This window comes from Helianthus annuus, chromosome 5 (genome assembly GCF_002127325.2).
Source record: "Helianthus annuus cultivar XRQ/B chromosome 5, HanXRQr2.0-SUNRISE, whole genome shotgun sequence".
NCBI lineage: Eukaryota > Viridiplantae > Streptophyta > Magnoliopsida > Asterales > Asteraceae > Helianthus > Helianthus annuus.
The window spans coordinates 131,393,104-131,419,015 of record NC_035437.2 but is presented as its reverse complement, the minus strand read 5'-3'; the positions used below and the strand labels follow the sequence as shown (position 1 = coordinate 131,419,015).

The following is a 25,912-nucleotide window of genomic DNA, read 5'->3' as shown; positions in this document are numbered from 1 at the left end:
TTAGTATTATTTTTTTTATTTTTTTTATTTTTTTTATTTTTTTATATTATTGACAACAACAAAGCTCAAGCGATAGACCACCTCCCCACACTTGAATTGTACATCGCCCTCAATGTACAACAAAAAATTGAATAAGCAAAAGAATTGCGAATTCAATACAAATAAAGGAAGGCGGGAACACGAAAACTCCCCTGAAACATGAAGCTAGAAGCGGAACAAGATGAAGCAACTATAAGCATCCACAATGAACTACCAACCCTTCCACTAAGCCAACACCTCATTTGAACCAACACTGCACATGTAGCAAACAAGATCAAACACATAAGAAGTTTACCCAACCCATATTTTTCCTTTGCCTTTGTTTATTCATTTAACCCACTAATAAAGCGATAAAAAACTAATACCTACAACGGAGGGGTGTACGTACGACGGAAAATGGCACACCCCTCAAACACGAAATAGTAATAAAAAGTACGAGATGGGGGCGGGACTAAAACCTCCCACTGGTTCCCAAAGGACCGGCGTCGTCCCTGCGATCAAACCTGGATCTACGCGCAAAATGTGGTGGCAGCTGTGTGTATGGATGGTTGATTGAGTTCGCGATGTGCTGCGGCGAACCAAACAACCAATCCATGCTGCGTCTAGTCTGCTCGTGCAATTCCTCCAAAAAAGTTGCCCTGCCGGTGTTGCTCCACGCGTATGAGACCCACATCTCGCCTCACTTCTTCTTGGTCCAATGCCAGCCCGTCCATGCGCCACCAGAGATCCATCGATGACGGCTCGGAAGGACCGTAAGTGCCATAACCACCATGCTCATAACCTCCACCACCAAAGCCACCATACACGTTTTCCCAATTCGGGCTATCAAACCCGTGAACCACCTGTCCAATCTGCATGTGGGGGTCCGCTCCTCCAGCGCCCCCAGCCTGCCCCTGAACCGGGATATCGTGCATGTGCACGTCATGATCGCCACCATCACCACCATCACCATCATCACCACCATCACCCTCCTCAACTACAGGTAGCGGGTCCCAAATTCTTCCCATTCGGTCAACAAGCTTCGGAATCCCGTTCACTTTCCTGGTCAGATGCATCGAGTTCAACTGTTGCAAATCGAGAAGGCCGTAGTCGCAAGCTTCGGTCAGGTGGTCTAACCGAACCCGATAGAATTTGGCAAGTCTAGTCACAAAGGCTCCTCCACAAATCTGTGACGTGGGTGTCGAACCAACGCCTCGAAATATCGATTCTGCAACGATGACCGCTAGGTTGCAGTTTGAACCAGAGATGATGCAATATAGGTGAAAGAGGTCACCGGTGGTGATGTTTCCTATGCTATCACCCCGACCTCCGATCACGTGGAAAATGGCGCGCTCGATGACTCTATGGAGCGGGTCAAGTATCCATGTAGCCTTGGCTCTACGAGGGTCCCAAATCCGACCCGGCACAGTGATCTCCTCCCAAAAAGCTTCCTTGTTTGTGTCCGGTTCCCAATCTTGTAAGCTCCCATGAAACAGTTCCGAGTCTATCTCATCGCCTTCGTACAACCCCAACACCATTCCGAATCGACTCATTGATTGGTGCTGCCATTTCCTCCCCAACCGGAATTTAACACAAACATTTTTGTCGTAGATATCCGGGCATGGGAAAGTGAATCGGAAGGATGCGAAAAACTCGATAACCAGCTCCACGTATTGAGGTTCCGTGATCTCAAAAAGGCGGTACTAAGGGGGAGTCATCAGATCATTGAACCTCTCGGACTGTCCGAGAAGATCCAAATCAACCATCTGTAGCCTCCTCATGGGCTCAATAAGGTGTCTCCTAGCCCATAACCTCTCCACCTTCGGGATGCAATACCCTTCCCTAGCATTGTTGTGGAACCGCAAGTACGGGTGATCCATCTGCAAGATTGAGACGAGATTAATCAACAGCCAAAATAAACAGGCAAAAATTTTGGGACTAGCATTATGGCATGGTCATGCCACCATATTGCACTACCGTGCGAGACCTGCAAATCAGTGAGTTTATGAAGATTTCTGGGAATTTTATGAAGTATGGGTTTTTATTCCCCAGGAGCACGACTGTGCCATCCCACGGCACTATCGTGCTCGGCCGTAAATGGCTCGGATCTGAACCAACATTTTTGCGAAGCACTGTCGTGCCACCCAACGGCACCATCGTGCCGGACCGATAACTGGGAACTGAGATGAGCGATTTGACATGAAACACGAACGTGCCATATATTGGCACCCTCGTGCCACTTGAAGATCTGGAAAAATTTATGAAGATCCGAAGAACATTATGAAGAACACCACCGTGCCAGTGTATGGCACCATCGTGCCATCTTGAATTTCTGGAAAAATTATGAAGTTTTTATGAGTTTTTGAAGATCACGAGAGTGCTCCCACGAGGCACGACCGTGCGTGACGGAACCCAGATCGGAAAAACGCTCAAAACAGCCCCAAAACCCCGATTTTTTTTTCAACTTTTTGTTTAGGGGTTTTGTAAATCGGTCCATTGTGGTTCAAATCAACACTAAAAACACTAAAAACGGGCTTGAATCGGGTGATTTAGACCAAGCCCTAAAAACCTAAAGAAACTAACTATGAAGAACATGAAGAACATGCCAACAAAACACATGAATCTAACTAGAAAAAGGATGAATCCGTACCTGGAATGATGTTGGGATGAAAGAATTTCTTGGAGGAAGCTAGGAGATGCAGAGGATTCGTGAGTGCTTTGAGTGGGTTCAAGTGAGATGATGAAGGAGTTATGAAGAAGATGAAGAGTGGGTGGTTGATTTTATTAAAGTTCTATTATTGGTTTGCAAAAGGTGTCTGGTGGTGCGAGATTTTGCAGGTAGTGCAGAATTTTTGAAATTAATTTTTTTTAGGGTGTAGAAAATGGACATCTTTATAGACAAACTCCTTGAACCCGGGGCACTCACGAAGCATCTCCTACCAAGAAAAAGAACCGAACTAACATACCTGAGAGCCAGCAACAAGCTCTAACATCCCTCGCGACCAGAATGAACCGCAACCTGAAAATAAATAGATAACCACACACAAAAATAATAACAAAAATAATAAACACACAAACATGCTAAGTTTATTTACGAGTCTTCAGCTAGACTCACCACCCCGAATTCATTTGTTCTTGGGGTGGAGGGTAACAACCTCCTCACTCGGGTCAACGGGCCCTCCAACAAAAGCCTTTAGCCTATGCCCGTTGACTTTGAACAACCGGCCATCCTCATGGCCTATCTCCAAGGTCCCGTAAGGAAACACTGATCGTACAGTGTAGGGACCCGACCATCGAGATTTGAGCTTACCAGGAAACAACTTGAGACGTGAATTGTACAATAACACACGATCAGCCACTCGGAATTCTTTCTTGTCCTTCAAGCGGGCATCATGGAGCGTCTTAGTACGTTCCTTGTATAGCTTGGAGCTTTCATACGCATCATGCCTAAGCTCCTCAATCTCGTGAATCTGCACAAACCTGTTCTCACCCGCAGCAGCCATGTCAAGATTAACTGTCTTCAAAGCCCAGTATGCTTTATGCTCGAGTTCAACAAGCAAATGACAAGACTTCCCGTAGACCAATTTAAACGGTGTGGTGCCTATAGGAGTCTTGTAGGCTGTCCGAAAAGCCCACAGTGCATCGTCCAATTTCTCGGACCAATCCTTACGGCTAGAATTAACCGTTTTCTCCAAAATCCGCTTGATACCCCGATTAGTAACCTCGACCTGTCCACTTGTCTGGGATGATACGGTGTAGAGAATCGATGTTGCACACCATATCGGGACAATGCTTTCTCAAGCTGAGCATTACAGAAATGCGTCCCACGGTCACTAATCAATGCCTTCGGGGCACCAAAGCGAGCAAACAACTTTTTCAAAAACCTCACCACTACCCTCGCATCGTTAGTGGGCAAAGCCTGTGCTTCAGCCCACTTTGAAACGTAATCAACAGCGACTAGGATGTAGCGGTTGCCAAAAGAGGTCGGAAAGGGGCCTATGAAGTCTAGCCCCCAAACGTCAAAAACCTCACAAACTTGGATGCCGTTTTGTGGCATCTCATGGCGTGCAGAAATGTTGCTCACCCTCTGGCAAGCATCACAGGACCTCACCCACTCATGGGCATCACAGAAAATAGTCGGCCAAAAGAATCCGGCGTCAAACACTTTCCTCGCCGTGTTGTTTGCTCCATGGTGGCCTCCCGTGGGTCCTTCATGACAGTGGCGTAAGATATCTCTCGCCTCGTCACCATGCACGCATCGCCGGATCATCCTATCCGCTCCTACCCTAAACAAGTAATGGTCATCCCAGATGTAATGCTTGACATCTGCAAAGAACTTTCGCTTCTGCTGGTGGGTCATCCCCTTGATCAGGATGCCACTAGCTAAGTAGTTTGCAAAGTCAGCAAACCATGGGGAATCATCACTAGTCTCGATCCTCATGAGGAACTCGTGGGGGAAATTGTCATTGATGTTAGGCCCACGAGTTTCCTTTTTCTAGGAATGCTCAAGTCGAGACAAATGATCGGCTGCCAATTTCTCAGCCCCTTTTTTATCACGGATTTCAATATCAAACTCTTGCAGCAACAAAATCCAACATATCAGTCTCGGTTTAGCATCTTGCTTGCTAAAAAGATACCGAAGTGTTGCATGATCCGTGTACACAATGGTCTTGGAAAGGACAAGATATGACCGAAACTTATCGAAGGCAAAGACCACAGCTAGGAGCTCTTTCTCTGTCGTGGTGTAGTGCTCCTGAGCGTCATTCAAGGTCTTGCTCGCATAGTAAATCAGGTGAAAGTGTTTATCTCTCCTTTGACCCAAGACAGTCCCGACTGCGAAGTCACTCGCATCACACTTCAACTCAAATGGCAGCTCCCAGTCGGGAGCAACCATGATCGGGGCATTCACCAACTTCTCCTTCAACAGCTCAAATGCCCGAAGGCACTCATCGGAGAAAACAAACTGGGCATCCTTCTCGAGGAGCTGAGTCATGGGAAAAGCGATTTTGGAAAAGTCCTTTATGAATCGCCAGTAAAAACCTGCATGACCCAGAAAACTCCTAATAAATTTCACGGATGTGGGAGGCGGGAGCTTTGAAATAGTCTCGACTTTGGCTCGGTCGACCTTGAGCCCCGCCTGTTAAATCTTGTGCCCAAGCACAATGCCCTCCTTCACCATGAAGTGGCACTTCTCCCAGTTTAACACAAGGTTGGCTTCTTCACATCTAGCCAACATCTTTTTTAGATTCCCAAGACACTGATCAAAAGAACTTCCAAACACAGAAAAATCATCCATGAAAACCTCCATGGAGTCCTCGATCATGTCGTGAAAAATGGCCGCCATACACCTCTGAAATGTGGCCGAGGCATTGCACAGTCCAAAGGGCATCCGCCGGTAGGCGAATGTGCCATAGGGACATGTGAATATCGTCTTCTCCTGATCCTCAGGAGAGATGGGAATCTGAAAATATCCTGAAAAACCATCGAGGAAGCAGTAGTACATCCTTCCCGACAACCTCTCCAACATCTGATCAATGAAAGGCAGTGGGAAATGATCCTTCCTCGTGGCATCATTGAGTTTGCGGTAGTCAATGCAAACTCTCCATTCGGTGACAGTACGAGTAGGAATCAACTCGTTTTTCTCATTGGTCACCACTGTCATGCCTCCTTTCTTCGGGACTACCTGTACAGGGCTAACCCACGGTGAATCAGAGGTCGGATATATCAAACCTGCATCAAGTAGTTTGATAACCTCTTTCTTCACAACCTCCTGCATGTTGGGGTTCAAACACCTCTGGTGCTGTACTACAGGTTTAAAGTTCTCCTCCATCAAGATCTTATGGGTACAAAAGGATGGATTGATCCCTTTTATATCCATAATCTTCCAAGCAATCGCCTTCTTGTGCTGCTTCAGGACTTCAAGCAATCGATCCTTCTCTTCCTTCGACAATTTGCCAGAAATAATAACGGGCAGATGAGTCTCACCCTTCAAGAAAGCATACTCCAAATGATCTGGGAGCTCCTTAAGCTCAACCGAAGGTGGATCCTCAATAGAAGGGCGTGCTTTAGGCTCAGTAACGCGATCCACAACCTCAAAAACCTCGGGACACGGGGGAGACGCGTGACCTATCAGACAGGTCACCTCCTCAACTAATCGGTCCACACGGGGCGAACCAAAAGTGTCCCCTCCTAGCAGCTGTGTGTCCACAACATCCTCCTCGAATGTAGCATGAAGATGATCACTCACATACGTATCGATAGTCTCAATGAAGTAGAGTGTATCATCTTGACTTTGTGAGTGTTGCATGGATTTCCCAATGTCAAAGGTCACCTCCTCATCGTCAACCCTAAGAGTAAGTCTACCAGTGCAGACATCAATCATGGCTCTCGCAGTGGCCAGGAATGGGCGACCTAAGATAAGTGGAACATTTTTGTCCTCATCCATGTCTAGAATCACGAAATCGACAGGAAAGACAAACTTGTCGATTTTCACCAGCATATTCTCAACTATTTCTCGAGGGTACTTCACTGAACGGTCGGCTAGCTGAATGCTCATACGAGTCGGCTTGGGCTCTCCCATGTCTAGCTTAGCAAAAACCGCATATGGCATGAGGTTTATGCTAGCTCCAAGATCAGCCAAGGCATTGATGACCGACAAACTACCGATCAAACACGGGATAGTGAAACTCCCAGGATCATTCATCTTCTTCGGTAGTTTGTTCTGAAGAACCGCTGAACACTCTTCATTCAAGGTCACCTGTGAAAGCTCCTCAAGTTTCTTTTTGTTGGATAGGATATCTTTCAGAAACTTGGCATACTTAGGCATTTGAGCAAGTGCCTCGACAAATGGTAAATTTATATGAAGTTGCTTAAAAAGTTCGAGGAATTTACCATAGTGTTCTTCCATTTTCTGCTTCTTCAACCTCCTCGGATATGGAATGGGAGGGACATACTCTCTCACTGGCTCCTTGGGTCGTGCGGTACTTGCTGGGACTCGCCTCTGTTGCACCTCACCCGGAGACTCAGCCTCAATCTCCTCATCAACCTCCTCGTCATCGACTGGCTTTTCTGAAACAGCCGGAGGGATGGCTTGAGCGGTCTTGCCGCTTCTCAACGTCATGGCCTTTGCAGTAGCATTTGGATTTGGCTCTGTGTTGCTTGGAAGTCCCCCCTATTGTCTCTCAGATAACATCTTGGCAATCTGGCCAACTTGGTTCTCAATGGTCTGCATGGAAGCCTTTTGGCTTCTCAACTCACTCTCGTGCCTCGTGAAATGGCTGTCATACTCCTTAAAACGCTTCTCATTCTCAGCCTTTTGAGTGTTTTGACCAGCTAAGATTTGACTAAGCATATCATGCACACTAGGATCACTAGAAGCAGGCGTCTGCTGAGGTCGAGGTGGACCATATGCTCCATGAGTCGGAGCTGTGGGACGTGGAGCAAATCCGGGTGGATGCTGGTTAGAAGCATCGGGCTTCCAACTAAACTTTGGATGATTCTTCCACCCTGGATTATAAGTATTGCTGTAGGGATTGTTTTAAGGACGGTATTGGTTTCCCATGAAATCAACATGCTCGTGTGACATCTCTCCCGTCGAAAAATCACCTACCTGATATGCTCCCCCACTCGAAGAACCTCTCGAGTGCATTTCCATCACTCGATCAAATTTCGAAGATAAGGCATCCATACGTGCTGTCATGGCTGTGTAGTCGTCCACATGATGAACTCCCTATTGAGAACTCTTTCCCCTCGGGGGCTGTTGTGTCCGGTTTTTCGTGGCACACTTTTCAAGAATCTCAAATACCTCGGTGGCATTTTTCATGCCGATGTCTCCACCCAAGTATGTATAAACCATCATCTGTCCCTGACTGTCCAAACCATGGTAGAAGATCTGACATTGTTGCCACTTGGGCAACCCGTGATGTGGGACCTTTCTCATAAGCTCTTTAAACCGCTCCCATGCCTCGTAAAGGGACTCGTCCTCGTCCTGACGAAAGTTCAGAATCTTGGTTCTCAACCGAACAGTTTTCTCTGGAGGGAAATATTTCTGAAGGAACTTCTCAGCTAATTAATTCCATGTAGTGATAGATCCAGCTGGAAGTGAAAGAAGCCACTCCTTGGCTCCATCCCGTAAGGAAAACGGAAAGAGCCGAAGGCGGATAGCATCCGGTGATGCATCACGAATCCTAAATGTGGCACAAACCTCTAGAAACCCCGCGATGTGAACACTAGGATCCTCGTGATCCTTGCCATAAAACTGAACCACATTCTGCAACATCGATATGGTGCCAGCCTTGATCTCGAAATTGTTATTGTCGATTGTCGGTGCATTGATGCTCGCAGGCAAACCATCGAGTGACGGTTTTCCAATTTCATTCAAGATCCTATTCTCTTCCGCGTCCGCCATGTCTACCCGAACCTCGTAGAAGGTTTCGTCGTCCGCTGCGTCTGTCTCAATTGTCTCGGCTACCAAGCGAAACCGCTCCCGCAGTCTCCGGTGAAGATCGCGCTCCGGCTCCGATGAAGGCTCAACGATATCAGCAGCGGGGGTTGAGGACATGCACGACCTGTAGGGAATAAGGAGCACAATGCACAAAATATATACAAAAACAAAAACAACTAGCAAATAATCATATTCTTTTTTTTCAAATAATCAAGCAAAGGCAAATAAAACAAGTAGACAAAAACTTTGTACACTTTTCACAATGGCTAAATAAGTAACTCGAATCGTTTTCAAGAAGACCGCATCCCCGGCAACGGCGCTAAAAACTTGATGTGCGTGAATTATATATATTTTTAATTAAGTTTTTCTTCACACAAATTTAGTTTTAAAAATGGGTTTTCACCTAAAAACTAACTACACACAGAAAAGGGCAAGTGTACCCGTCGGGTGGTAATATAGCTATTCGGTAAGAACCGGATATCAATCCGTGGATGCGGTGTCTCGATACTAAACTTTTGCTACTTTAAAGCCTTTTCAAATGTTTGGGTTTATTTTTCTAACTTAGCATGCAAATAAATAAACTACTAAAAATTCTAACAAGAACAATATCTAAGAAAGGGTTGCCTATACTAAGTCTCCACTAACAAACATATGACAACAAGGTGGAAGGTTTTGTGATGATGCAAGCTCTAAATTTGACTAAGTCCCCAATCAAGGCTTCCTAGTCTATAATTCTTAGGAAAACTAAAAATGAATTAACATTCTAATCACCTAAAAATTATTCTTTTAAGCTCACTTGCTAAGTTGATGTTAATCTTTAATCATCAGTTATTTGTTTGTCAAAACTCCTAACTCTACAAATTAGGGAAAACTAATATGAGAAACACACTAATCACCCTAACTTGGTTTCAAGTAGTTGGCACTATCATCATGTTCTTGATATGAACCACAAGCATGGTCATGCTAGCTAACAACTTTGGCCTAAATCATCAACCTAACATGAACATAAACTATAGAATCCATATAAACATACTTTTGATCTTTCCAAATCTAGATGCAAGAATTCACACACAAGCTCAAATCATTGTTCATATCACATTAGCACTCACCAGGGCCGGCCCTAAAAATTCGTGTGCCCTGTTCAAGCTCGAAAAAATGTACCCTTCGGCCCTATAAATGTAAACTAGTTTTTTTATATAACTATTCACGAAATCGTAGTGTTCGCTCAGACCAAACAAAGATACTACGGCCATGTGTTTCGGGTTGCGGGTCGGTTCAACGATTCGGGCCAAATAAGGTTTATCACATAATAAAAAACACGATAGAACAAGGAAAAAATGAAAGTAGCAAACACATTTCCTATTTCTCTAATATCATCTATTTTAGATTTAAAATAAAAAACCCTTCAAAAGGGGAAAAGGGGAACTTAACCACTATAACAACAAAAAATATAATTGCAAGCAGGCCTCGAACCTGGGATCTCAAGTTTGGAATAGGGGAGCTTAACCACTTAGCTATTCATCTAATTATATTGGAAGGCTCTTAAAAAAATTATAACATATATAAGTTTTTTTTTTTAAAAAACGTGCCCTTCGGAATCTCGGGCCCTGGCCGGTGGTCCTCCCCGCCCACCTCCAGGGCCGCCCCTGGCACTCACCATTCCTAGTTTCATGCTATGAATCATACTAACAAGTTAACAAGATTCAATAATCATAATCTCTACATGGGCTTTCCAACACGACATGTAAATACTTATGAGCAAACATACAAGAACAAGAACTTTAAGCATGTGCAAGAACTCCAAGAACAAGATTAAATGTCAACATGAAGATTAACAAGAACAATCATCACATCTACTTCCATGTTATCACATATTCATTAGCTTCAACAAAGTTTAGACAACTCAAATGTTTAGCCCGTAAGGCTCATGGCTACCAAATCAAATGCAAAGAAACATAAATTGTTCATAATGTAGTAAGCTAACCAAGTTAAAGACAAGATTAAAATTGTGTTTGAGTAGATCTTCATGTGATTTAATCCTATTCAAGGCTTCCTCTTGGCTCCAACAAGCTTCCAAGACCAGATTCTTGAGAGAAAAAGTCACCAAAATGCTCCAACTCCCTTGCAAATGAGCTAGGAACTCGTATTTGAACTCTGGGCGTTTGGCACTACCATGCCACCTTTTGGCACAGTCGTGCTTGGCAAGTGTCAGAACCACTTTCTTGATTGTTGACCCTGTTTGCTACCATTTTGGGAAAAATCCCGCTCAAATGTTCCCGAGGTCGCACGACCGTGCTCGGGCATGGTCTGGTCGTGCGAGCTGATAGTGCTCGGTAACAACCACATCGTTCTCGGAAACAAGCTGATCAGGAGTTGATTTTGGCCTGGCACGGTCGTGCCAGTGGTTGGCACGGTCGTGCTCCCCTGAATTTTGATGATTTGGCTGATAGATGCTAGTGCTGGCTGAGAGTGCCGATGTCGGAAGGCTTGGCACGGTCGTGCCACTGTTTGGCATGGTAGTGCCATATTTGGCAGTTTGCTGGAATGCACCATTTTCACTCCATTTTGCTCCAAAAGCCTCTGTTTCATCACCGGGCTGAAGCCAGACTAGTACTTTCACAAACAACTCAAATGAGTACCAAAATCAATGAAAATACAAAGAGTTTTCGCATAAACGGGGTGTATTTGACGTTTAAAAGATGTATAAATTCTTATACATCAACATACATGTTGGTAATTTAACAAATAATAACCTACATATGTGTAGGTTATACAAAAAGTGAAAATTTTTCATATTTTGTTTTGAATTAAGGTGTAGGAAACAATAAATCTTACATTTGTAACATTTTATTTACTTCATAGGCTTTTCGAATTGAAAAAATGGTGATTCATTATGTATGCGTGTATTCGCAATATTTAGTGTTCTACAGAGAATCTTCCCCTAATGATATATTATCTAAATATGTATATATACAGTACATGTGTATATATAATGTTGTTTATTCATCATGATGCCTTATTTCAACAATCTTTTCACTTGTTAATTACCCGTTAAATTATTTTTATATATAACTTTAACCAACGACTAAAAAAAGGATGTTACAAGTCACAACAACAAAACACCGATAACTCCATCGGAGCTGATTAGATAACCATCGTAAACAGCCACGACAGGTTAGATCTGGTTCCAATCACCAAAATCGTTCACAATTGCCGACCTATCACCAGTGGAGATGGGAACTCATCTAGCTGCTTGATGCAATCTCAAACTGGGATCATCTTCAAGATCACCGCAATTGGCATGCTCGTAAACCCGGTCAGAATGTTAACGGCAACGTACTCGCAAAGGTACCCCAAAACTCGATTATTATCACCTGGAAAACCACAGTTGCACTCAAAACACCCACAACTTTCCTGGTGTGATGTAAGTGGTGGTGCGGGTGATTGAAATTGGAGGTTTGTGGTGGTGTAGCTACTGTTGAGGTGGGCGGGTGATTGAAATTTGGGGTTTATGGTGACCAGAGGATACAAAAGGGAGGTGGAAGTGGTGGTGAGTCGGATGTTTAGGAGGTGAAGCGGTGGGGGTTCGTCAGCTTGTTAGGGCAGTGGTGAGTGGAGGTTGTGGTCGGATGTTGGTGGATGTGAGGCTAGGGTACTAGTGGCGGGATTAGGTGGGTAAAGACGGTGGTTAAAGGATGGCTAGATTGTATTGTTTACAATGGTGGTGGGTGAGGGTGGGGATGCAGTGGTGGCGGCAGTGTTGTAAAAGTTGGATTCCAAGGCCGAGTACTCGGCGACTATTCGGCTGGTTCGAGTATTTGGTGCGACGATCCACAGCCTGGTTCGAGTGTTTGGTGCGACGATTTTCGATATTTCGATTTCGATTGAAGACGATACGAGTACGATAGAGTTTCCTATTCAAATTACTTTCAGTCCCAACTACTATATCTAACATACAATCATCTATATTTCACCCTATCCTTCCGTTACCATTCATCATAATTCGATTTCGTTTGCATTCGATTTGAGTTTCGAGTTTCGATTCGAGTTTCGATTGATTCGATTGATCACCACACAAAACATAAAGTAAACAGGCACAGGTAACGCATAAGGCACACACACACGTATAACAATAACCAAAGTTCGCGTAATTCGAGATTCGAGTTCGATGATGGTTAGATCGGTTTGATTACTGATTAGTTAACTTTATCGATTGTTATTTCCTACTATTCACGGTCGTAAATCGGTTCGCGTCGATTAAACATTCGATTACTTCGTTTCATTCTGGTTAACAACACTTACTCTACATAATACAAGTAAAACATAAAATAGACTAATTACAGTCAAAGAAGTCAAAGTTGACTTGGACTTTGACTTTGACTTTGACATTCAAAAACACGGGGTGTTACACTTCCTACCTATTAAGGAAACACACAGCTCAGATAAGTTAGCTCAGCTGTACGTGGACGAGATTGTATCTCTTCACGGAGTGCCATTATCTATCATCTCTGATAGGGATACGAGATACACGTCGCATTTTTTGGAAAAGCTTTCAGCAATCCTTAGGCACTCGATTAAACTTCAGCACTGCATATCATCCTCAGACGGATGGTCAAAGTGAGCGCACAATTCAAACGCTGGAGGATATGCTAAGAGCTTGTGTTATTGATCTAGGCAGAAGTTGGGATGATCATCTTCCATTAATTGAATTTTCGTACAATAATAGCTATCATTCGAGTATTCAAGCTGCACCTTTTGAAGCCTTGTATGGAAGGAAGTGCAGGACGCCAGTTTGCTGGACAGAAGTTGGAGATGTCCAATTATCAGGACCTGATATAGTCCTAGAAACGACGGATAAGATCATACAGATTCGTGATCGTCTTAAAGCTGCCAGGGATATGCAGAAAAGCTACGCAGATAAAAGGCGTAAACCTCTGAAATTCGAGGTAGGTGACAAAGTGTTACTTAAGGCATCACCCTGGAAAGGGGTGATGCGTTTTGGTAAGAAAGGAAAGTTAAGCCCCAGATACATAGGACCATTCGAGATCATCGAATGTGTTGTAGCAGTGGCTTACAAGTTAAACATGCCTGAAGAGCTCAGTGGAATTCATAATGTGTTCCACATCCGCAATTTAAAGAAGTGTCTAGCTGATGAATCGCTAGCCATGTCACATAAAGATGTGTATATAGATGAGAGCTTAAAGTTTGTTGAAAAACCTTTGTTGATCGAGGATCGACAGGTTAAGAAGCTTTGAAGGAAGCACGTGCCGGTAGTGAAGGTTAAATTGGATGCCCGTAGAGGTCCCGAGTATACGTGGGAGGTTGAGTCCACAATGAAAAGAAGTACCCTCGTTTATTTCAGTAAATCTCTAGGTCGAGATTTCTTTTAAGGGGGTGAGGATGTAACACCTCGTAAAATCACGACCAATATTATAAAGACACGTGTCATGGAAGGTAAACGTGTTATAAACCCGGATCAGGTTGAAAGATGTATGGTAGGATTAAAAAGTGTCAACATGTTAATTAATACCTCTGAGTGACCTTTTTATAAATCCCAAACCTTAAAATGATTTATAAACATCTGATATACATTCAAATCAGGTTAACTAATGTGATGAATAATTCAAAATTTCAAAGAATGGAATCTTAGGTGCATTTACGAAAATACTCATTCATTAACCTTCTTCAATAAGTCCAAGAACTTTCAAATGCATGGCAACACATGCAAGCCATGCAAGGCCTGACTACATGGTCCCCTCTACTGGAAAAAGACATAAGATTCGAAGATATAAAGATTGCATGGTCAAAATATGAAATTCTAAAGATTTTTGTCTTCTGGTCATCGGATGCGGACCGCATGGCCCAAGGCTTACGGTCCGCAAGGCTGTAACTGGGTATTTCAGATCAGAGTCGGATGCGGATCGTGTCCATTTGGACTTACGGTCCGTAAGAGTTGGATGCGGACCGCAAGGCTTTTTGCTTACGGTTCGTAAGACTGTCGATGGCAGTTTAAAATGGACAGTTGCCTGTTACAGCAGGTTACACCGCCATAGAAGCATGGTTTTCGAATTCAGGAGCTTGGCCAACAGATTTTCATGCATAGGGAACACTTGGATTCATCTGGGATCAATCCTAGACTTGTGTGTAATGATCTCATGCAATTAAACTCACTATATAAGAACTTGATGTTGCTAGTTCATTTGCTCACTTCACAAATTTCATTCCAACTCACTCTCTGGAACTTCCTGGAGCTCAAGCAAGCTTTCTTAGGCTCCTAATTCGTGCTAAGGACCATTGTGAGTGTTCTTAGCCTTCCTAGTTCATGTTTTATTAGTCTAATGACCAAAAGTCAAAGCCATCGTAATTAAGCTTTGACTTAGTGATTAATCACTAATGGTCCAGTCATTTTTCGAATTGAAAGTGACTATGAGTTGGTAATTATGTGGGTAATAAACCCTTAAAAGGGCACCCACTGATTATCACCCTAACTTGGTCAATTGTCGGGTCAAACTTAATATTAAAAAAATCAACAGAAAGCTATTTTTCAAATAAATTCATAATTAGAAATGTAGACGCTATGGAACCTGTTTTAACACTTAATTAACTTGGTAATTAATGTAAGAACATGTCTAAGCATGATTCAATCCGACAATTCTGAGATTAGGCTCGGTTCGGAACCGAAAGTCGCAAAAGTAGACTTTTTCTTTGACTTTTAGTTCTGACCCGATTTAGTTTAGTTTAGACATGCCTTAGAGTTCCATTAGGACCAGGTGATAGGTTAGTAAAACCCTCTAAGATTATACAACTTGGTTCCTAATTTATCTGATTCATTTGCATGTTTCCGTTATATGCCTAAAAGTTGATCATTATGCCCTTTTGACCTTAAAACGAAATTTTTGAAAATTTGAGAGGACAAAAACCTTTGTTACTAATTTGTAAACTTGCCCTAGAAATTTGACATCAGTTTGAGGTCTAGGTTAGGAGTTATGCTCAATAGCGTAAATTGAAAGCTTTTTATTAATTAAACGACATTATTAGCATAGAGCCTATCTAAACCCAAATTTTGATACCAAACTTTTTACCCACTGATGTAATATAATATTTTAGGATTTTTAAAGATTTTTATTTATTTTTAAGCTGAGCATAACATAGGGTTCTTGCTTTAAATCGTTAATTGTCGGTAATACCCTTTTTGCTAATAAAATGAGTTTTACATAACGTTTTGATACCAAACTTTTTGCTACTGATTTATATGATAAATAAAATATTTTGAACTTTATAAACTGATCAAAAACTCAGATTTCCTATTATAACCCGAAAATCGCTAAAAACCGACTTTTACGCGTTTTAAACGCATAGTATGGATTAAAACTATTTTTATCATATAAGACTTAATACCTACTAATGTTTTAAGTAAATTTTTATACTTTAACAGTAAGAAAAAATTTTGAACTCGGAGTTTCAAATTTGACCTTTTAAGCTTATGTGAAATTACCAAAATGACCCTTCGGTGCATAGTTTGGTTATAAATGATAACTTTCACATATATGTAATACCCTACTGATATCACAATATATTTAAGGCATATTAACTTAGGAAACCTGTTCATGACTCATTTGTTTATCCGTTATGCACTTTTCGCGTTCGGTGCGGTGTATGTAACTAGTTTGCATAAATTAACTGAAATGGGTCAAACCTTATCATTTTTATCTCAAAATCCAAAATGTGTTTAGTTTACCCATATTATACAAGTCTTCAAACTTGTTGGGTCTAAATCACGTTCTATTCCGGTCATCGCTTAATCATGCGTTTTGAATCGTATACCTTTCTTTAAAGCTAACCGATCTAAGTTTAAACTTAAGTAAGACCCGTTAGGAATCTAATAGGTTAATTAAAACCTTCGTTCCAGATTTAGGAGACCAGTAAAAGATACTTTGCACTTGCTGATTTGTACGGCTGGGATAAATTTGAATAATTTGCTCAGGTAAATACTTTTAACTTATTTTCCGTTATACGGGCTTGGGATACGGTATTATAATATTTCTGCTTGGTCGGGTGTGTAGTTATTTAAATCAGATTGTGATTAATATATTTACATAACCCGTTTTAATCTGTTTTGTTTGGTGTATGGCCTTTGGGGGGTTAATGACCATGTCCTGGATATCCTCGGCTCATTCATTGAAATGGCCACGACTTAAGCACGGGGTGTAGGCATACACCTGACAATAGCGTATGTATAAATGGTAATCCACAATAAGGAGTTTTCCTTGTGGATATTATACCTGTGATGTGTCAGTTTATCTTGCCCGGCTCTTCTTACCGGCCCTGACGGACGGCAAACATATAAATCTGTATACAAGATCGTTTTAAAATAATTGTCCCAAGTTATAAAAGATATTTTGTGCCCTGTGCATTCAAATCAATTTTCTTAAACATTTTCAAAATGAGTCGGTTAATTGTATATTTACTAGTGTAAACTGACGTATTTTCCAAAAAGGCTAAGTGCAGGTACTAGACGGAATAGGCTGGCTACTCCTAGCATCAATAAAGAGTCTTGCAAGCTTAGATTTTTATAAATTTGTTGAACAATGTTCCTTTTATCTTTGATCCGCCTGTGGATCCCTTACAACCGTTTTTGTAATAAATGATATTACTTTCATTCGGTTTGTAATATTTTATCTTTCGACTTCCGCTGTGCATTTTAACTGTGATAAATTGACTATGATGATATCAACTACGTCACGATACTCCCCACCGGGCCCACCGGTAATACGTGGAAATATCGGGGTGTGACACCCACTCCCACAACCCTTACATTATCAGCGCTAGCTATGTCAACCGAAATAGTAAACAAAAAAAGAAATTTGTGATATGCAAGAAAGGAGACCGAGGATCAAAATCTGTAAAAACAACGAATAATGGTACAGATGCTCGGTCGGAATTGGTTTGATTCGTCAGGGTACCGGCACTCGTATAGACTTCAATACCAAAGAAATATATTATTTTTAATACACCTCCATTTTCGCTCGCAAATCAAAACAAAATTGACTACTACCATGTATTTAGCATTTCTGAAAAATTTAACAAACACGAGTTGTAAAAAATCAGATAAATAAAGTAACAAGTATAATGACATTGTTGGATTACACATTACACATTTATCTAAAATGCAAGTTTTGGAACAGTATGTCTGGTTGGTGCATGTGTTAAGTAATGATTTGGCCACGTTTATTTTATAATGGTTTTTGTCATGGGTTAGAGGCAAGAAAAGAGACACAAGTCTTTTTCACTCTATGAACTACCGAGAGCGAGAGCGAGAGCGAGAGCGAGAGCGAGAGCGAGAGCGAGAGCGAGAGCGAGAGCAAGAGCGGGAGCGAGGGAGAGAGAAAAAGAGGTTGTCATGGCCAATTGTCGCTTAACCCTAAAGAAACTCATGAAACCACTTCATGATGCATATCTACAACCATTCAATAGATTGGGACATATAAGCTATCACCGCCGCTTTGTGCCGGCTATTAGGTTCGCCGGTCGAATTGGTTTCACCATTAACTATCACCGACGTTACTAACACTCTAAAACCATCGTCATGGGTCTGTTGCATCACCAACCGACCCTATAACTGACCTAACCTGTTGTTATTGTGGTCTCAAATTGGAAGGGAATGAAAAGGAAGGCGACTACAGATGAGATAACAAACTCCTGGGAACGTTAATAATCTGATTATTAGACTAAAAAGGTCTATTAGAAAACATAAGTGTTAAAGGAAGACACAAATATTCAATAATTCAATACTAGAAAGAAGTTGCTTACAAGACCATTATTGAACTATTCATGCTATTAATTATTTAGTGAATATTGAAAGACTAAGAAAAGAGAACATGATTTTTTACAAATTTAATTTTACAAAGAAGCCTCTTAGAGTACTATAAAACCTTTATGTGAGTTTCTTGCTATTGGTGACCTTAATAATATCTCATGTTATTAACTAATTAGGAAATAATACCAACTGTGTGTTCACCTGACTTTACAACAATAACTAGAGATCTCTAAGCCATTAGTCTAACATGAGATAAGTACATTAAATAATCTAAACACTTACCAAAATATTAAAGCAGACACAAAATTTGAATCATTTTGTATTTCATTATATAAAACAAAATGTACATATAGAAAGCTATAATAGGTGATAATATATAAAGATCATCATTATCATTTGAAAACCTTGACATTAGCTAGGCCAGGTGGTGGAGGTCCTGTTAACTCAAGATGCCCTTTACACGGACCTGTTCCAACTACTTATATCTAGATGTGGTTGCTTGTTAAACCCGTATGGTATTGGTCTGTCATTGTTTTTGGATGGTTGCTCCACCTAATATAAAACAAAATGTACATGTCAAAGGGTATAGGTGATAATATATATAGATGATCACTATCATCTGAAACCTTGACATTAGCTGGGCAAGGTGGTGGAGGTCCTTTTAACACAAGATGTAGCTCACACGGACCCGTTCCAACTACTTATATATAGGAGTGGTTACTTATTAAACCCGTATGGTATTGGTCTATCATTGATTGTTTTTGGATGGTTGCTTCACCTAATATAACAATTAACAATGATCAATAACAACATACGACTCGAAAAATAACTGACGAAAACTGAATACTTACGTTAATCGTCTCCACAAAGTATTTGTTTGGTTGAAGACCCATGCCAAACTCAATGGTTCCACATTTGTAAGCTCCAAAGGCCATGGCCAAACACACTGTTGCAATGCCACATATTTACTTTTTTTGGTCTATATATTTTCAAGGATCAATAAGATACACGAAAGTGAATAATAATACATTCAAACATTTGAAATTAGGGTTTTGTGTGTTCATCTCAAGTGTAATAATACTCTTTTAAAATATGGCTTTTGAATATGACCACTTTGACCAGAAAGCCAAATCATTTTGAATTCAATAGAATTAAGAGCTTCAATTGTTATCCAGAAGAAAAATCGTACTTCAATTATTATGTGCAGGTAAATTAAAACAATTACAAATATAAATATTTGTTATATATATATATATATATATATATATATAAATACATGAAATATCAAAATGAGAATCTAAAAATTTTGGGTGTCCAAACCTAGGGTTTACTTTTTTAGTAAGTAGGCAATGTATAGGAGGTTATCAAGTAAGAAACAATAATAGGTGTGTGTTTACCTAACTCAACAACAATAGCGGGAGTCTTTGAGCCGTTTGAGAGCTACTAGCCAGACATATGACAAGCACACTTAGATAATCTAAACACATACGAAAAAATAAAAACAAAAATAAAATTTGAAGTATCTTCTATTTTCTATATAATACAAATTTTACATGGCTAAAGGCTTTAGGTGGTAATATATATAGATCATCGTTAAACCACAATCTTGAGTTTCCAACATATTAAAAACCTCTCTACCCGCCACTCAATCCAATTTTCTCAACAAGAAGCTTTGTGTTGAATTCTCGATCATCTTCATCCACCAACACAACTGTTTCATCCTATTTTGGCATATGTGCATCACATAATTTCTTGGGGTGTCTCTGCCATATGTAGCACAAATAATGCTTATATGATCATAACTTTATTATAAAATAATAACTTACTAGACAAAAGAAAACAATCACATTTGATCGGTACATAGACTTAACAAAACTCAATAACTCTGGTCAAAGGCTTGCTTGAAGCTCAGTTGCTCGATCAATAGCAACAAATTTGGATTGAGAATCACATTTTTCGTCCTAACCAACCCATATAGTTTATTTTTTACAAGCTTATTAACTAAAATGTCTAAATGCATGAAATACTGAAATGTCTAACTTAAAACAACAACAAAAAAAGGAAAAGTAAAAGGTTCTCACCATCTTAACCCTTCTCTTAGGCTTCGGAGCTTTGATTTGCATAACCTTTTTCTGAATCTCCATCATTCCTCTGCAACAGAACAAACAAACACACACAAATTCATAGTCGCAGAACAAAATCAATTGATTGTAACTGTATCATTGTTTTGGCTGATTTAATTGATAAAAAAAGACACCCTGAACAAATTACTGAGCATCTCAAAAAATCCAGATATGACTTTATTACTAGAATAGAAGCCGAGTGGCAGCGGCTTTCGAACTTGCACCAGAAGCTCATTAGATTTCTCCATGTTTCTTCTTATGGAAGCTTCATTACACATGAAAGAAGAAGAGCAATGGATGAAGATCATTTTGATCAGAGGTGGTTCATCCTCCTATGACTTTACCTTCACCGGAACCCTAATCTCTTCAATGGACGAAGATCGTTGTGGTCGCCGGTTCCAGATCCAGAGGAAAAGAGAGGGGGGGTGAAAGAGAGAGAGAGGAGCGAAGCATGATTTGAATTTCAAAAATCTAGGGTTTCATGTGTTTTAAAATTTGAGTGAATATTTTGGCCGCCCAAAGATTTCAGGGTGTTTGAAAGCTTCTAAAATCCATTTGTGTGAGTGAGGGTATAATGGGAAAGTGAAATCCATTTTTTATTTCATGTGCTTTAAACACTTGTACATCATACTTTAAAGGTGTTTTAAGTAAAGTGGCAAATTACCTTAGGCTATTATTCGAATATGATTTATAATATAGTATAGATGGCTTTGGATTTTACCTTTCTCAATTGAGCCCTTGAAACTCCATGAACAATCAACATGCTATAGTCTGCTCCTAAATGGTTAGCCAGATCCATTTGTGATGTGAGATCGGTGAATAACCCCAAACCTAACATTTATGACCAACAAAACAAGCACAAAACAGAAGATCCTCATCACTACATGTCAAATAAGGAACAAAAAAATCCTCATAACTACACATCAAATAAGGAACAAAAAAATATTTGTTACAAATCTTCTTCATTTGTTTATAGATCTATACTAGAACATGCCTGTAGAAAATTAAAAATTCTAAAAAATGTATTTGGTAATGAATTTTTTAATTTTTCAAACAGATCTGAGTTAGTATGTGTATATGTTACATCAACACAAACAAAATTAAAGCATACATCTCTGTAAAATTAATTAAACCAAAATTCTCAAATTCGTACTTTTGAAAACAAGCAATGATTTTTAAAAATGTAAAGAAAGATTATGAGGCAATTCAAATTAGATAAAATAAAATTAATAAAAGCTCTTACAATTACACGAAAGAAGAGAGGCCATCTTTAGGGCGATGAATGACAGAAGAAAGGGTGCGGCAGTGATTAAGTGATTATAATGAAAATGGCATTGTGTTCGTTTAAATAGGAAGTGTGGGGTTACCCTAATGCGAATTTTACTATAACCACCCTAAGCATTTTAAGAGGTTTCAAAATGGAACCCTACTATTATAGAAAGTATCATTTTGATCTATCATAATGCAAATAAAGTTATTCTTTTGCTAGTAACTTAGAGTTTCGGCCTTTAGGTATATTGTGAATTTCACTTTTCATCCTAAATATAAAGAACTGAAAAAGTTGATCCTTTATGTTCATATGTTGTCATAGTTTGTCTTTTTGTTTAACGAACGATGATTTTGCAATTCTGGTCATGTGTCTTGCAAATTAATAGGGCAAATTGGATTTTTTACCCTTTAATTGAAAAGAGTATATTATGTTTCTGATGCATGTGGTTAAGTTACTTTAACCATATCAACTCAAAAAGGAATTTTTTGACTCTTCAAACCCCAATGCCATTTTCCTAACCGTTTTAGCCCCTAAAAATTAACTCCATCCACAACCCGATGTTATTCATTAAAATCCAGTTGCATGTCCCTTACATGAGGGCACTTTAATCAAATCTTGTTTAATATAAGAGGTAAATTAAAATATGGACATGTGGTGGTTATATAATAGTGAGGAGGGAGTGAGATCAAACCCCTTATGGCAAACTTAAGAGAAAAGACCTACAACCAACCCCACCAACCTAAATATTGATAGTAGTATCCCCCAATAAAATATAATATGATCAGGAAGCAAAAAAAAAGGTTATAGATCAGGTTGCCACATAATGTTTATAACTTTCATATATTTTCTAAGTTTAAACTACAAAACTTATTTCTAAGTTTAAACTACAAAACTTAATTTAAACAAAACAAACAAACACACCTCGTGTAATCCAATTCAAAGCAACGCTATTGGTAGTCTGTGATGGTGTGATGAGGGTGAATAGAAGATAAGAAGGTAGCTCTCACTAAGACTATTGGCTCCAAAACTTTTCTATTTTATAGTTTGAAGTATATCAACCAATATAACATAAAATGTGTGAATGATCTCTAGATCAAGTGGTGGAAGCTTTACATTTCTTTTGAGAGATGCAAGTTCAACTCCCACTTGGTGCAGAATGAGGCACTGGTGGGCAACGATAGGAGAAACAGGGAAACCTGTGTTCGATCCTTGAGCCAAACGGGTTTTACCGGTAATTTCATCGTTGTGCCTACGGGCGGGTGAGTTACTAGGTTTTCCCCGGAATTGGTGGTGGACTCGGGTTACTTTCAGAGTACTTCGTTTGGTCTAGTGGGTACCCCGAGAGTGCTCCGGATTGATTCTGTTAACCATTCAAAAAAATATATAACATAAAATATAGCTAAAAGAATCAAAACAAGCAACCATACACATGTACTAGTAATGGAAGTTGTTTATTATGTCCAGCATACAATAATGGGTAAACTATAATAGCCACATATAATATAGCTAAGTGATATGTGCTGGTGTATATATAAAAATTTCCAAAAAGATGAAAATTTAACTAGGTTAGTAGTCCAAAGTCTTCCTCTAAAATTTTCATATTGCATCAACGACGTAAAAACTCGATGTGCATGTTATAGATATGTTAGTTTTAGTAACTTTTAGCATGATTAGGAGAGTTAACTTAATACCTTTTAAAAACGTTTATCTAGTTATAAACTTATAAGAAATAACCTATTTCCACTGTCTGCAGAAAACATGTGTTAGAAGAAAAAAACTAAAGTGGACCAGATGCCTATTAAATATTGAAACCAGTTAATCTCTTAACATCCCGTACATAGTTAGATAGTTAGAATAAATATATTACTTAAGCGGTTATAAACTACGAGGGCCGAAGTTGACAAAGTAAAAGATGGAAACTACCACCCTTTGCGAAAGGGTGTGTCTCTCCCTCACAACCATTTCCGATCGGGTACAAGGCACAAGAAGGAAAAGACGCACCAATTGATCGAGTGGATTAGATTCGACATACCTCTTCAAGGTTTAATCACAACCATACATCCAAGAGACGTGTCCTTTCATGAAGAGACGCAACCGTTCACTCGTACCCGTAGAAAACTATAAATAGGATAGATTGTTTTCATTTGTAATCACTTACTCATTTTGATTTGTACATACATTACATTCATTCGGTTATTACAAGTTATTGTTATTCAAAGTTTATCACGCTCATTTAGAGATCAAGATCCAGTTCGGGCCAACAAATTGGTATCAGAGCATCAGGCTCTAAGCGTTGGAATCGCAAGGCATCGCAGGGAATTCGCGATCAGGTTTCACTTTCGTTTTAAATTCGCAAAGTTCAATTTCAGAATTTTTTTTATTTTCGGTTCTAGTACAATCGGTTGAACCGAAGGGTTAGGAATCTAGGGTTTGTTTTGATTCCGGGGTACAGTGCGAATTAGTTTGTTTCGGTTGTTTGATTATAACACGATTCGGGTAATCGGGGTTATTGAGATCTATTGAAACCAAAAGAAAGTTTATTAGAAGTGAAGATTATTCGGCAGGAAGATATGGCAGGATCATCCGGACAAAGTCCGATAATAATACAGAAAGAAGGAAATTCTCTTTCCCAGTTTCAGTGTCCGATTCTGAAACCAACAAACTATACAGTTTGGGCTATTCGTATCAAGACAATTCTTGAAGCGAATGGTTTGTGGGAAACGATTGAACCGGCAGAAAATGCAACGGTAGAAACTAAGAAAGGTAAGTCTGCAATTGCATATCTGTTTCAAGCAATACCAGAAGACGTTGTATTGCAAGTTGCAAGTTGTAAAACTGCAAAGGAGATTTGGGATAATCTAAAGGTTAGACACGTTGGTGTTGATCGGGTACAAAAGGCGCGTATGCACACGCTGTTGTCAGAATTTGAATTGTTGCAAACGAAGGATGACGACACTATCGATTCGTTTACCGCAAAGATTAATAGTATCGTTACCCGGGCAACTGAAGTAGGAACGACACTGAGTCAACCAAGTCTAGTATGCAAACTCCTAAATGGCGTACTGGATAAGTTTACTCAAATCGTTGCCTCTATGGAACAATACTCCGATCTAGAAACCATGACACTAGAAGAAGCGGTCGGAAGACTAAAGACGTATGAAGAACGACTCAAGTTAAAGAAAGGAAATCAAGGAGAAAGCCAAGATAGGCTTATGTTCACACATCATGATAACACCAAAGGAAGGCAATCTGGAAACCGCGGTCGTGGTAGATTTAACCAGACACGTGGAAATTGATGAAACAACGGAAATAGGCAAAGTCCCAGAAACATAAAGGATCCACATCTAGACCTAGAAATGGAAGTTCTAGAAATTGGAGGAAGTTTGCAAGAACCGACCTAAGTAAGATCCCATGTTTTAAGTGTCAGAAGTTTGGACACTTCAAGAAGGACTGTTCTGAGAAAGACGAAGTACAAGAACATTCAAACCTCGTCGAGGAAGACGAAGCACCCGTATTGCTAATGGCAATACAAGAAGAAAATGTTCAAGAAAGGGCTCTGCTAAACGAGGAACGTATAAAACCAACAAGCTACGCCTCAGAAAATGAAAATCTTTGGTACTTAGACAACGGGGCCAGCAACCACATGACAGGAGTGCGAAGCCACTTCAAAGAATTAGATGAAACAGTGACAGGGCAAGTACGGTTTGGTGATGGGTCACACGTAGAAATTAAAGGCAAAGGTTCAATACTGCTGGAATGTCTGAACCAAGAACAAAAGATTGTTTCACAAGTATACTACATTCCAAGTCTGAAAAGCAACATATTGAGCCTCGGACAACTTACAGAAATCGGTTGCAAAGTGGTTATGGACGGAGATCTACTTACTATCCGAGATCGAAATAGAAAACTACTAATGCGAGTCAAGAGATTGAAGAACAGGCTGTATAAAGTCAAATTGAAAACTGGAAAACCAATCTACTTACTATCAAAGACCGAAGACATAGCATGGTTATGGCACGCAAGGTTAGGCCATTTACACTTCGACGCTATTAAGGAAATGACTCGTAAGAACTTGGTACATGGAGTTCCCCAAATAAGTCATGCTAGTCAAGTCTGTGACGCATGCTTATTAGGAAAGCATAGTAGGGCACCATTTCCAAATCAGGCAAAGTTCAGATCTTTAAAACCTCTGGACTTAGTCTATGGAGATTTGTGTGGTCCCATAACTCCACCAACACATG

General features: G+C 40.1%; 2 protein-coding genes across 2 annotated transcripts; one reads left to right on the top strand and one right to left on the bottom strand.

The window, feature by feature from the left end:
- Positions 1–4,513: 4,513 nt before the first annotated feature.
- LOC110943612 lies at positions 4,514–7,138 on the bottom strand. The gene is made up of 2 exons (XM_022185351.1): positions 5,500–7,138; positions 4,514–5,058 (listed from the first exon to the last, which is right to left on the bottom strand). Exons 1-2 carry the CDS (start codon positions 7,136–7,138, stop codon positions 4,514–4,516), a joined length of 2,184 nt encoding a protein of 727 aa, XP_022041043.1.
- A 17,103-nt stretch (positions 7,139–24,241) lies between these two features.
- On the top strand, positions 24,242–24,967 carry LOC110943613. The gene has a single exon (XM_022185352.1). It carries the CDS (start codon positions 24,242–24,244, stop codon positions 24,965–24,967), a length of 726 nt encoding a protein of 241 aa, XP_022041044.1.
- The last annotated feature ends 945 nt before the right edge of the window (positions 24,968–25,912 follow it).